The sequence below is a fragment of the Argentina silus genome, assembly GCF_951799395.1.
Source record: "Argentina silus genome assembly, chromosome: 15".
In the NCBI taxonomy this organism is placed as follows: Eukaryota; Metazoa; Chordata; class Actinopteri; order Argentiniformes; family Argentinidae; genus Argentina; species Argentina silus.
In genome coordinates this window covers 13,312,896-13,326,239 of record NC_139669.1, presented here as the reverse complement: position 1 = coordinate 13,326,239, position 13,344 = coordinate 13,312,896, and the positions used below count along the sequence as shown (strand labels likewise).

The window sequence follows — 13,344 nt, the reverse complement described above, 5'->3', positions numbered from 1 at the left end:
CGTGCGCCCCCTATCTGTCCTGAGGCATCTGGTTCAATGATTGAGGCAATGGGTTGGAAGGGGAGACTTGTCAGAGAGAGGTATGTCTGTTCTACACAATATATTTCTATCTGAACATTCCACAAATTTGTGATCGACTTGAACGCAGCCCATCTCTAACTGCCAAACTGTCAATAAAAGGAGCGTTTTATGACTGACAGGGGACACCTGTGATGATACCTCACTTCCTGTGGTAAACAAATGTGTCTATAAAGTAAACAATACAGTAGTTTATGGGCTTCTTCTATGCATTTAATAGTGTTAGTAGTGATGGACGGTTATGATTCCAACAATGATTCCTCAGGTCAGGCATGTGTGGAAAGTCCTCTCCACCTGAGCCAATGTCCACAACAAGTCATACTGCCGATACTACTGTAGTGTGACCGGCGGGATTCGAACCTGGGTCTCCTGCACGTCACAATGCTGCATTAGCCGACTGAGCTAAAGCCTAGGCGGTAGCTCAGGGAGTGTACTACAAGCCTTCTGGACTTAGGTTACAGAGAGAGAGAAACATGGTACAGAATCATTGGCTAATGAGTTCATTGGCTAACAGAGGAGAACCATGGAGAACCGGCATCTCACCCATTCTTCTCTAGAATCGCATGTGTAACGATAAACAAACATCAACAATAAAAGGTTTTCCTATGGCACAAATAAACAATCGCTCTGTGAACAAGAGTTAATATCCTTCAGCGGGAGCTCACTGGTGGGGGATGAAGTCCATTATAAGGCTGGTTAGCACAGTGGTTCAGTTCATTCTCTTTGCCTCCATAGCTGAAGGTGAGAAGAAAGACTGGCATCCTCTTCTTAGGTTTGGGGAGCTGGCAGTGCCAACCTCTCCCTCTCTCCAGCCTGTCTTTAGGCCCAGAAACTTGCTCCACATTTAAAGTGTCCAAAGCCTCCACTCTCATCAACACTCACAAACACATGCAATACACTGAGCAAATAAAATCCTTGGGTTAGGGTATACATTTATATAGATTTATACATACATATAAATTCATATACTTTCAGGAATGTTAATCTGTATTTGTTGTATTTTTCTTAAGGTACAAAATAACTTCTCATATGACACATATATTCGACATATTAAAAACAAAATCATCAGTCTCTTTTTCTTAAAAAAAAAAAAAAAAGCAAAAAAACAACAAAAAAAATCCCATAATAAAAATAAGTTCTATGTTTTTATTTTACAATATATTTTCTTTTTTCGCTCTCTGGCAGCAGGTCCCTTTATGTTTCATTTTGTGGCGGTTTCCATAGCAGCGTTGATTACAACGGGCACTTGGCACAGCCGCACTCCAGGGTGGTCTCCATCTCCTCGGAGTACGACGTGCCGTCGGTGCACTTGAAGACCACTTTCCGCCTCCGGCTCTTGGTGGGGGCGCAGCAGAGGCCGGAGTGGCAGGTGCGCGGGCACTCCACCCTCGGGATCTTGGCGGTGGAGGTGCAGGTCTTCATAGGCTGGTGGCGCTTCAGCAGCTCACGCACCATCTCCCCCTGGCATGTCAGCTCTGAGGGGGGAGGAGGGAGGGAGGGAGGGAGGGAGGGAGGGAGGAGGGCGGGGGGGGGGGGGGGGGGGGGGGAGGGAGGGAGGGACATAGGGAAGTTGCTACGTCAGTTACTTCATTCTTATACTGTACGGATTATGAAAAAGGTTTAGTACTTTGTTTAAACAGTGTATATGTGTGGTTCTTATTGTATGTGTGTGGTGTGTATTGTATGTGTGTGGTGTGTATTGTATGTGTGAGGTGTGTATTGTATGTGTGAGGTGTGTATTGTATGTGTGAGGTGTGTATTGTACTGTAGGTGTGTGATGCTTATTGTACTGTTGGTGTGTGGTGTGTATTGTACTGTAGGTGTGTGTGTCTCACCTGTGTCACAGGTCGGGCCAGTGTAGCCGGGCTGGCAGTGACATGCAGGCTCACCGCTCTCTGCCACTCTACACTCCCCCTGGCCACAATGGTGCCCCCTACAGGCCGGAGGCTCCTCTCTCCTGTCACAGTACTGGCCTGTGTAGCCCTCGGCACACTGGCAGCTGTAGGACTGGCCCTTAGGCACACACAGGCCGTGGACACACCTGGGGAGGGGAACAGGGTGGAACAGTTACTGGATGAAATCAAATGTGTGTGAAATGTGTGTGTGTGTGTTAGTGATGTTTAGCTATATGAGTAAGTGTCTTCTCATTAATTGGAGTGTCCATTTGAGTAGAGTAAGTATGAATGCACTGTGTGTGTGTGTGTGTGTGCGTGTGTGTGTGTGTGTGTGTGTGCGTGCGTGCGTGTGCGTGTGCGTGTGCGTGTGCGTGTGCGTGTGTATGTGTGTGTGACGGGACAGCTCATGAGGACTCTAAGCAGGTGAGTCAGAAGGCAACACACCTGCTGGCCTGACAAGGGCTGGGCGCGTTCCTCTGGTCACACAGCGGCCCGCTGCGGCTGGACGGGCACTCACAGGTGACCCCCGTCTCCCCCCCCTGCCGACAGGCGCCCTGGGCACACACGCTGCAGGAGTGGCACCCGGGCAGGATGCCCTCTGCCAGGCGTGGCGAGCCCGCCGCTGCCCCCAGGTCCTGGAGCTCTCCGTTGATCCTGACGTTGTGGATGCAGCCGTTGAAGGCCTGAGGACTCCTGTCTGGGCCTGATCGCAGCCCGGACGCCACCACCGCTGAGGGCACGCCTGGAGAGGAGGACGGGGGGACGGGGGATGAGGAGAGGAGAGGAGGATGGGGGATGAGGAGAGGAGAGGAGGATAGGGGGAAGACGAGAGAATAAGTACAGGACGAGCTGACATCTGTTAGAGGGTCACCTTGTGGGACAATAAGTTGCCGAACGTGAGATATAGCATAACAAATATGGTTGCACTTTGTTTTAGAGTTCTGTTACTAATGGTTACCTATTGCACTGTACAATGTATTAGGAAATCATATGCTAACAATGTTTTTTTTTTTTTTATAGTGTTAACCATTCATTGAAATAACGAAATAATCAAATGACCAAATAATCACATTTGGTAACTCCCAGATGAAAGCTATGACGCGTGTTGTAATCAATATACCATAATACGTAAACACATCAGGACTTCGCAGGTTAACAAACATGTCATAACTAAGTATACACCTGGTGATTTCCGTACTGTAAACTAAAGTGTAGGCCAGTATGTCAGGTCAGTGTAGCTGCTGTGTACGGGCCAAGCTGCCGGGGATGCTGCCGTACCTCCGACGTAGAGCTGGGTGTTATGGTCCACGGAGGGCTGGCGGGGCAGTTTGCCCAGGCTCTTGGGGGAACCGTTGTCTACCACCAGACTGAGAGAGTGGTTCTGGATCAGCAGCTCCACCAGGTGGAACAGGCCATCATTCACTGACTCCACGCTGTATACACACACACACACACACACACACACACACACACACACACACACACACACACACACACACGCAGGCACACACACACATGCACACACACACACACACACACACACACACACACACACACACACACACACACACACAGGGAGAGAAAAGGACACTCATTTAAAAACAGACATTAGCAGGACTATGGCAGTTCTTGCATGATGACCTCATGGGAGAGGGAGACAACGGTAGGAGAGATAGAATGGCATTGCTTTCATACGATACATTCTGTACTACTGGGTTTGTACAGTAGAGGACCACACCATGTGTTTCTGTCTGTTGATTTGTTCCAGAGCTCTCTTTGAGTGCTATTAACAGGAGAAGTTGTGTTTTTGTCTGAGGCTGTTCGGGGTGGTGACCTTGCGGGACCCCCGTGCCCCGGTGAGGAGAGTGGGGGGGTGGTTGAGTGGTAGGTGGTGGTGGTGGGTGGGTGGGTGGGTAGGGGGGCCAGATGGGTTCAGGCTGAGAGCAGCACTGAGAGGTTAGCTAACTGGAGAGGGTTATTCCTGGAGGGAAGACAGGCAGGCAGCTACAGACAGCTAGAGACAGTGGTTTGGCAAGCCCTTTCTCTGGAAGCATGGGAGAGAGAGAGAGAGAGAGAGAGAGAGAGAGAGAGAGAGAGAGAGAGAGCGGTCTGGGGTCGGGGTGGTTAAGTTGAGTGCGGCTCCCTCTGTCCCCCCCTGCTCTCCTCAGCCCCAACAACAAGCTCTTCCTCCCCTAACCCAAATAAGAAGGGAAAAACGAGAAACAGCAAAAACAGAGAGAACCCACTGTAGCCGCTGTTGGGTTGTGGTCCTCTTCCAAAAACAGCATAACATCAAAGCTCCTCCTCTCTTCCACGGCTCCCCTATTGGCTGGTTATAAGATGTTTGACTGACAGCTGCTAGAGCAGTCCAATCGCAGTGTAATTGCATGAACAGCCAGGAGAAATGTAGTGTGAGTTATGGAGGCAGGCCATGCCACAGACAGAACATGCACTACTCCCCCATGGCCCACAGGTGGCGCAGTGACAGGAACCTGACTGCTTCCTGCAACACAGGCCAAACATGTCAGCCAGAAAACAACAGTGAATCAAGTGAGAATCCTTGTGGCGATGATCACGACTGACCCGTGTTGGGACAGATGGTGTCCTGAGCGTGTCAAGAAGACAACAGGTGAGGACACGCAACCCCCACCTAACGTAGCTCAGCACTGGGCCACGGTTGGAAAAAGGTCTTGGCACAACTTAGACCCGACCGCCAGACTCATGTGTGGTTCGCATTATGGGCCCGTAACTCAATTCTCCGTCTGAAAGCAGACCTTTTTTGCAACCAACACAACGAACAGTCTGCCTGCAAGACCGCCATCCCCCCCTGTCCCCCCCCCGTCCCCCCTCTCACCCACCCTCCCCCTCCCCCTCCCCCTTCCGCCCCGCCAGTCTCTCCATTCGATACATAAATACCGCCGTGGAAGTCCGGTTTTATTACACTTTAATGACATTTTCATCCACTGTCTCTGGTTTTGACAGCCGTCTTTCATTAGCAGCACTCTGAAAGCCCACATCCTCGCCGAAAGGGGGGTGAGAAGAGTTTGGGGTGAGAAGAGGGTTTGGGGGGAGAAGGGGGGGGGGGGGAGGGGAAGGCAGAGGGTCTACAGAAAATTGTCAAGTGGCTTACTTCTGCATGTATCTCTTTCGAATGACAAACCCTCACTACAAGGTGCTAATGCTCTCTGGAGAAGACATGTGAAGTGACGCGATACACAGAGGAACTTGGAGCCTGCTGTGACACCAGACGACCACAGAGGGGCAGCAGAGTCCAGGTCCACAGAGGTGTGCAGCAGATTCAGAGCAGAGTCCAGTTTCCTCACAGCTTTTGCCAATATTGGGGCTTTGTCTGTGTTTTGACAAGCTGAAGTTTTCCAGAGGCAATGATATGTTTTGGAGGAGGGGGGACGGCAGCCTTTGATGTGTGCCCCGGGCCTGAGTATTAGCTTTTAAAGCGGCCCCATTATGGAATTCAATAAAAACAAACAGAGAGCCGTCACAGATTTCACCGAGCCTCGTGTCCCACTTCACGTCGCGGGAAGTCAATTTCCTGTCAAGCTACAGAATCAAATACTTTGTTTTCCCCCAACCGAACAAACCGCATTATAAACGACACATACACGCAACTTAGAAACAATTACCGGTGCCTTTATCTCAGGGAAAGATTTCTGGAATAGCTACCCGGTAGACCTATTTACGTTCCCAAATTAAATTACCCAGCACTATCATTTGCTTACAATGTAGCCCTTAAAACCAGACATGGTTTCAATTGATGTTATGCAGACAGGCAGCTAACAAAGTTCCAGATTGCAGCTGCAACCTCAATTAGGTTTTCTTTAGAAGAGTCCTGGTGAGCTACAAGCTTGTTTAGTGTATGGGGTCTCAGGAATGGGGGACAACGTTGCCTTGTCTGGGCCTGGTTCCTCTTAGTGACAGGGGTCTGTGGAGCTATCTAAACCATCTTCAACTGCTCGAGGTGGAAAAGCAGCCCTGTGTTGTCAGCTATGCCCTTGAAAGGAGTAGACTTGCGCTTGGCCGAGACGACAGAGCTAAACATGGTCTCCTTTATGGTGCTGGTGTATCTATCTGCCCAGATGTCACACACACTCACATCCACACTCCATTCCCCTGTCCTGACCTCTGGGGGACGTTGCTGCAGTAGCCGAAACACAACATCACAACACTGTCTGAGTTATACTGCGCTGTCCTGTGAGCCGCCTGTTTGTGTGTGTGTGTGTGTGTATGTATGAGTGTGTGTCTGTTCTCAAAGAAGGTTGCTGGCTTGCTGTAGCAACCCTTAATATCTCTGTCCTCTCCTTTAATCTCTGCTCCTTCCCTCCCTCCTCTCTCTCTCTCTTTCTCTCTCCTCTCGCTCCACCCCCCCCCCCCCCCCCTCCTCTATGGCCTATGCCAGCTACGCCAATGTGTTCCTATACTGCCTGTGTTTGTCCCTCTATGACTCAGCCTGATAAAAGACACTCCATTCTGTTCTAGTGTGGCACTCCAATCACAGACATCTTCTACTGACGCTGAGTGGATCAGAGAGAGAAGAGAAGAGAGAGAGAGAGAGAATACATGGACAATACTTGAAGGTATTCTCTTGAAGGTTTAAACCGTGGAGATTGCCCTTTTGGGACTATAATGTACTGTATCCATGGGCAGAAGGGACGCAATTGTAAAGTTCTCCTTCAATTTCCTGTGATGTTACCATGCAACCCCCCCATACCTCCCCTCCTTCCTCCCCTCCTTCTTTCCTCCATCATCCCTCGTTCCTGAATAACTGCAGACGTGGTCCCTAAAACTAATAGAGGGATTAGTGTGGCATTTAGTAAAGGGCAGGACATTAACAAGGCGTATGGACCCAGGCATTCATCTCATGTTAATGAGACCTCTCTGATGGCCAAAGGGCCTGTCCCCTGTTACCTCCACCTCTCATCCCTCTCTCTCTCTCTCTCTCTCTCTCTCTCTCTCCCATTATCCTTCTCCTATCTTTCCCTGTCACTCTCTCCCCTCCCCTTCTATCTTCAGTTACCTTTACCTTCCATCCTCTCTCCTTCTCTCTCTCTCTCTTTCCCTCTCATCCCTCTCTCTCTCCCCCTCACCAATCATGTGATGCAGGTCATGACTCCACCCCCCCCCCCCCCCCCTCACTTCACACAGACTAAGTCTGATCTGTCACTTTCCTCTGAGCTCAGCCCACTCTCCCTTTCTTTTCTGTTTTACTCCTCCACCCACCCACAATCCCTTCATTCCCATGTGATTACCTCTCCTCCACCCTTCACCCCTCTCTCTTCTCCTCCCTGTGCTCTCTCCTCTCCGTTGGAGCTGTCTCTCCTGTCTCCTCCTGCTCCAGATGTGTGCGTGTGTGTGTGTGTGTGTGTGTATGTCTGTGTAACTGGATATTGGTCCGTCCGACTCCCTCCCTCCCCCCACAGCGTGTGCTGTGACGCAGCAGGGCAGGGGGGAGCCTGCAGGCATCCAGAAGAGCTGCAGGAGAGGAAACATCCTCTTCCTCCACACCCCCCACTCCCCTCCTGCCCCACAACCCCTCCCGCCGCGTCTTTACGACCCACCCTCCATTTGAAGTTGCGCTCCCGTCGTGAGCCGCTCAAGCAGAGAGAGAGGGGGGGGGGGCAGGGGGGGGGGGCTCAGGAATGCACCGACCCAGTGAAGGTCAACCTCAATCTCCACCTTTCACACAGCAGCTCAACTTCATCTAAGGGAACATCCCCTGACAGTTCACCCATAAACACAATTATTGGGTGGGGACCCATGTTAAATTGAGCCCCTGGCTCCGACTGAGGCCTACTCTGGTTCCATTATGCTAACACTATCCATTCCACTGTGCTGTGCCTGGCGGTGTCATGGCCCATGTCAGGCTAATAGCAACAGACCGAGGTAATTCCTCTTCTTCGCTCTGAGGGCTGTTTTCCCATCCCCTCTCCTCTCCTCTGGCTCACCCCATCCTTCCCATCCCTCGTTCTGCTTCCCAAAGACAATGGGGCTCGGCTGGGCCAAAGCCACACAGCGCTACATCACTCTGGCGGAGAACAGCGACTAGAACGAGAGAGAGAGGGAGAGAGTGCCACGCTCAAGCACTGAGACTTCCTTGAGCATGTCTTTATTTCAACTATTCAGCCCCTTAACAGAACATCATTGTCGATACGATACCTTCTAAAAACAAGGCAATAGTATGAATAACTCCCGCCCCCTCCCCCGCCCCCAGTCCCCTGTCCCCCATCCCTCACAAAAAAACCGGGTACAATACAGTGGCTGATGAAGATGATCTCAGAGTGAACAAGCACATCTTGGGGAGGAGCTGTTATTTTTCTACTGGGCAGCTCCTTGATGGGCCGATCGATCCCCTCCCCGCCTGGGGCCGGCAGCAAAGAGTCCCCTCTGCACAGAGGAGCAGCCAGACACCGCTCGGATCAATAGCAACAAATCTGGCACAGACAGAGGCGCTGGGGTCAGCTCAGCGTGTGTGTCTCTGTGGTTATATGTGTGCGTGTGTGTGTGTGTGTGTGTGTGTGTGTGTGTGTGTGTGTGTGTGAGAGAGAGAGAGAGAGAGAGAGAGAGAGAGAGAAAGAGAGTTTATGTGTGTGTGTGTGTGTGTGTGTGTGTCTGTGTGTGTCAGAGAGAGAGAGAGAGAGAGAGAGAGAGAGAGAGAGAGTTTATGTGTGTGTGTGTGTGTGTGTGTGTATGTGTGTGTGTGTGAGAGAGAGAGAGAGAGAGAGAGAGAGAGTTTATGTGTGTGTGTATGTGCGTGTGTGTGCGTGTGTGTGTGTGTGTGCATGTGTGTGTGTGTGTCTAGCTCAGGGCTATGAGACCACAGTAAAGGGACTGAACTCCCCTTTCTAACCTAAGCTAGCCCACCAGGCCGGAGACAGGGACCAGTAGGGACAGACTCAACAAAGCCCTCAGCGGTCCGTCTGGGGAGAGATAGCCCAGGAGAGAGCTGCTATGTGTATCTGAGGGGCTCAGTTGAGCGTAGCCCTGCGCCACGGCGGCTAGCTGCTAGCTAGACAGAGGGAAGGCCAGAGAGAAGGAGTAGTGTTTAGGTTAGAACAGTGGGGGCTCTCCCCCACCGGAGGGAAAGACAAACAGGCAGGGGAGGCTGGCGGCGATAGAAATCGGAGGACGGGCTCATTGTAATGCATGGAATTGCATGAGGAAAGGTTTGAAACATGTTGTGTTTCTACCTCCACCAGCCTCCACTGATGGTAACCTAGAGCAGGTTTTATCATATGCCACAGTATTAGAGGGATCATACGTTAAGCTGGTCAGTGCCTCGATGGCTTATAAGGGTCTTTGGCCCTGAGTCGTGATGAATGGGGGCTTTTGTGAGAGGTTTAACATGGAGAGGCAGTAGACTTTTGTTGCAGAGGTAAGGCGGTTGGGACATTTTCACAAAGTCTGTTAGTGGACAGAGAAAATAGTTTGGGATATTTACTGTGTGTGTGTGTGTGTGTGTGTGTGTGTGTGTGTGTGTGTGTGTGTGTTTTTTATGATGATTGATGTATAGATGATTCACTTACTTTAGACAAATGTCTGCTAAATGTCAAAAATGTCAAAAAATAAATAAAAAGACATGTCTCTGCATGCGTGCGTGCGTGTGTGTGTGTGTGTGTATGTGTGTGTGTGTGTATCCTAACCTGTAGACAGTAGTTGGGGGGTAGTTTGCGATGTCGTAGATGAGACGGATGTGACCCTGGTACAGCTCCAGAGCTAAAGGATCATGATCCTCCTTGTAGAGCAGAATACCGTTGTCCTTATCTGAAGCCACCTGTAGAGGGAGAGAGAAATGGAGGGAGGGAGGAGGGAGGGAGGGACAGAGAGATTGAGTGAGAGAGAGAGAGAGAGAGAGAGAGAGAGAGAAATAGGGAGAGAGAATGTAAGATAGAAAGGAACAGAAAGAGAGAGAGAGGGAGTCAGTAAGTCTGCTTTGAGCAGACACAAACGAGGACAAACACCGTCTCTTCCCACACACACTGAACAAGACACACGCCACGCAGTTACGCAAACTAACCAAGTGGAAACACGGCCGTAGGGCTAAGCACTTAACACTCCATCATTCAGCGGCCCGAATCAAACAGGACACCTGCTAACAAGCTGCTGGAGGAGAGACTACTGCGGTCCCCCATTTTAACAGCAGAGCGAGAGAGACAGAGAGAGAGAAAGCAGCGATTTATGGAGTGTGGAGGTCCTTTTTTTTTTTTTTTTTTTTACCCAGAGTCCAATAGGACTCTGGAGAGTTTTCACTAGTTTGGCTCTAACGGACGCCAGCCAGAACCCTGGGAGCTGCTTGGCCCGAGTCTGCCCACACTCTGGAAAAGCAGGTGTTGGATATCAATTAGGATTCCTTTCAGAAAAGGGAGGGGAAATATTCCGTACAGTACCTAGCACTTAAGGGAATATACAACTGTGTAGGACCTCTCCAAGTGGAAACAGACGCTATCGGATATGTTTGCTTTGCTTGGTCGCCACTTGGACAAGCAACTGGACGCGTCCTTGATTTGAACCACTATTCTCCCATTTTAGGTATCTGAAATAGCGTAATGCTTTCCATGTTGCGCGCTGGAATGTACAGTATCAACGATGGAGGTAGACTTCTGTATCCAAAAAAGCAAAAGACATTTCACCCAACCGTTTCTAGAAACCTCCTCATCTTGCCCAGCTACTTTAGTCTCCAATGTCCGAGACTCAAAGTCACATTGCATCACCTTTTCGCACAGAGATTAAGAACAAGCTATTTTTACCCCTCCTTTTTAATTAACATTACATCCTCCTCACCTACCTTGCCGACGAGCACATTGGCTCATTTGTAGTTCGGAGAGGCAACCTTCGCCGCGACTCAATCTTGTTGATTACGCTGATAACCGCGCGCCGCGGCTAACGCCACAGCTCTATTACCATAATAGATATCCTCTACGGACACATTATTCATGCTAGCGAACAAAAGGTGACATTCTAATAATGTCACACCATCACCGACCGTCACTGACCGTGCCCTGTGTGGGTTCAGACGCCACGCTGTAGATGGCAGGGGGAGACCGAAGAGAGAGAGAGGAGGGGGGGGGGGGGGATCGTTTTTCATAGCACTCCCTCCTAACCTTCCCAAGGGGGCAACATTATATGGTCTAAGTGGTGTGTGGAAGGGGCCGGTGAGCAACACTTTGGTGAGTGTCTGTGATTAAGTCCTAAGATGTGTTGAGGAAAGACTCACTAAATTCCACTCTTATCACCACAAACGGCTTTCATTTCAGGGCGTAGTGTGATGCCTTTTTTTTCTTAAAGAATGGGATTTTTTAGGGCGCTACAGAAAATATTAATATTATATTAAAAAAATACCACTAGATGGATGTACAGCACATACATGTGACATGCGTGTGACATGCAGGTGGGGCGACGGTGTGAAGGGTCCTACCTGCAGGGAGATGTGGACGGAGGGACGGAGCTTGGCGCTGGGCAGCTCCACGTAGGCCTCCTTGCCCAGCAGGTGGACCGTCACCATCTTGTGGCACTTGCCGCCGAAGAAGCCTGGCAGACAGCGGCACACGGGCTCGCCCTCCAACACCAGACACTGGGCGCCGTTCTGGCACTCTGACTGATCACACGGGCTGGTCTGCAGCAGGATCATAGGGGGCGGGTTCTCGCAGAAGAGACCGCTGGAAAGGAGGAAAGTGAGTGTGTTACGTGATGCACTGTACCTCCACGCATGTCTTAAATATGAACGTTTAGATATTTTCCGAATTATTCTTGCGGAGGCAGAAGAGTGCCTCGATATAACAAAACACAATACATCCCCGTGTCTTCTGAACGAAGCTACCGCGCTTTACCATAAAACACACACTCCACTACAAAGACACAAGGAGCATGACGACACGCACAACCGCCTCGATCTGGCGCAACAACAACAACAACAACAACAAACAACAACAAACAACAATAACAAGCTCCAGACAGAGACATCAGCTAGGCTCGGAGGCGGCGGCCATGTTGTTTGGTGTGATCCTGCTGTTTGTTGGCAGTGACGCCTCATGAATGTCTCCCACCCACGTCCACAGGCCGCTCCCACACTCAGAGAGCTATAATTAGCCACATGGAGCTTCATCTGCCACGCCGCACCGCCGAGACGAACGGACACAGCCAAGCGGAGAGGCCTCAGACCAGACAGCCAAGTGGCGTATAATAAAGTACCATCTGTAGCTCCTCTCATTCTGGCTGTGTGTGTGTGTGTGTGTGTGTGTATGTGTGTGTGTGCGTGACATTTTCTGTATGTGTGTGTGTGTGTGTGTGTGTGTGTGTGTGTGTGTGTGTGTGTGTATGTGTGTGTGTGCGTGAGATTTTCTGTATGTGTGTGTCTGTGTGTGTGTGTGTGTGTGTGTGCGCGCGCCTGCTTGCGTCCGTGTGTGTGTGCGCAACAGCCGGTGACTGACGAGGCAGGGAGGGGGATTGAGGAGCCAGCTGCATTGAGACTACATCAGACCAGTGTGCAGTGTGATGGGGTACCGTGTTCTCACCTGAAGCCCTCCTGACACACGCAGGTGTAGCCGTTGACAGCATCCACACACTCGGCGCCGTGCTGACACTTGTTCTCCAGACAGTCGTTGTAGTCCTGCTCACAGTGCTGGCCCACGTACCCTGGAAGACACTCACACCTGACAGGAAACAGGAAACAGGAACAAAGGAAACCAAATGTTACAACAGTAACTTTCTCCATAACCCCCCACCGGCCTGTTTCAACTGGTTTGGAACTATATTACTTTATGTTTACGTTACTTTACGTTTATCTATTCCCAAATGTTCAACGGGAAGCATTTTTTACAACAGTAGCCTGGTCGAAAGTGTGATTTTGAACAGCACAGCCAAGTAAACTGGTTTGTTTCTGGTTTGAGCCATGAAAGAGCTGGATATTGGTTTTGAGGAACAGGTTGTGATGGGGGAGTTAGGTTGACGTGTCTCGCCGGGTATCGACTTCCTGTGGGGCCGGTGACCTCTGTCCTCTGACCTATTCCCGCCCCCATGAGAGCTGCTGGCCACTCACCTGTAACCTCTGTTCTGAAGGACACACTTGGAGTCGTGCTGGCAGGGGTCGAAACCTTGCATGCAGGGGTCCACCACCTCCTCACACAAGTCCCCTGGGAACATAAAGACAACGTTTTTGTTTAGGGGTGGGGTGGGGTGGGGGGTTGGAGCAGAGCAGAAGTCACATGTCCATATCTTACTTCAAAAAAAGCTTTCCCTTATTACGATGTAGCTTCATCAGTTACGAATGTAATGTGCACGTTGTCAAAATGTTCCTTGGTAGGTCACACCGATAAAGCATCACCGAATTGAATTGAATTGAACAGAGAGATGGTGACCTCAC

The 13,344-nt window shown here is 50.4% G+C and overlaps 1 protein-coding gene across 1 annotated transcript in view; it reads right to left on the bottom strand.

Moving 5' to 3' along the window:
* Nucleotides 1–1,010: 1,010 nt before the first annotated feature.
* Nucleotides 1,011–13,344, bottom strand: part of slit3 (slit homolog 3) — a 102,883-nt gene continuing 90,549 nt past the window's right edge. Inside the window, exons 7-14 of the mRNA XM_083685628.1 lie at nucleotides 13,021–13,114; nucleotides 12,497–12,634; nucleotides 11,401–11,641; nucleotides 9,629–9,759; nucleotides 3,252–3,406; nucleotides 2,418–2,715; nucleotides 1,914–2,119; nucleotides 1,011–1,553 (exon numbers count right to left, since the gene is read on the bottom strand). Coding sequence (XP_083541754.1) covers nucleotides 1,312–1,553; nucleotides 1,914–2,119; nucleotides 2,418–2,715; nucleotides 3,252–3,406; nucleotides 9,629–9,759; nucleotides 11,401–11,641; nucleotides 12,497–12,634; nucleotides 13,021–13,114 — 1,505 coding nt within the window. The 3' untranslated portion in view covers nucleotides 1,011–1,311. The remainder of the gene's footprint in view (nucleotides 1,554–1,913; nucleotides 2,120–2,417; nucleotides 2,716–3,251; nucleotides 3,407–9,628; nucleotides 9,760–11,400; nucleotides 11,642–12,496; nucleotides 12,635–13,020; nucleotides 13,115–13,344) is intronic.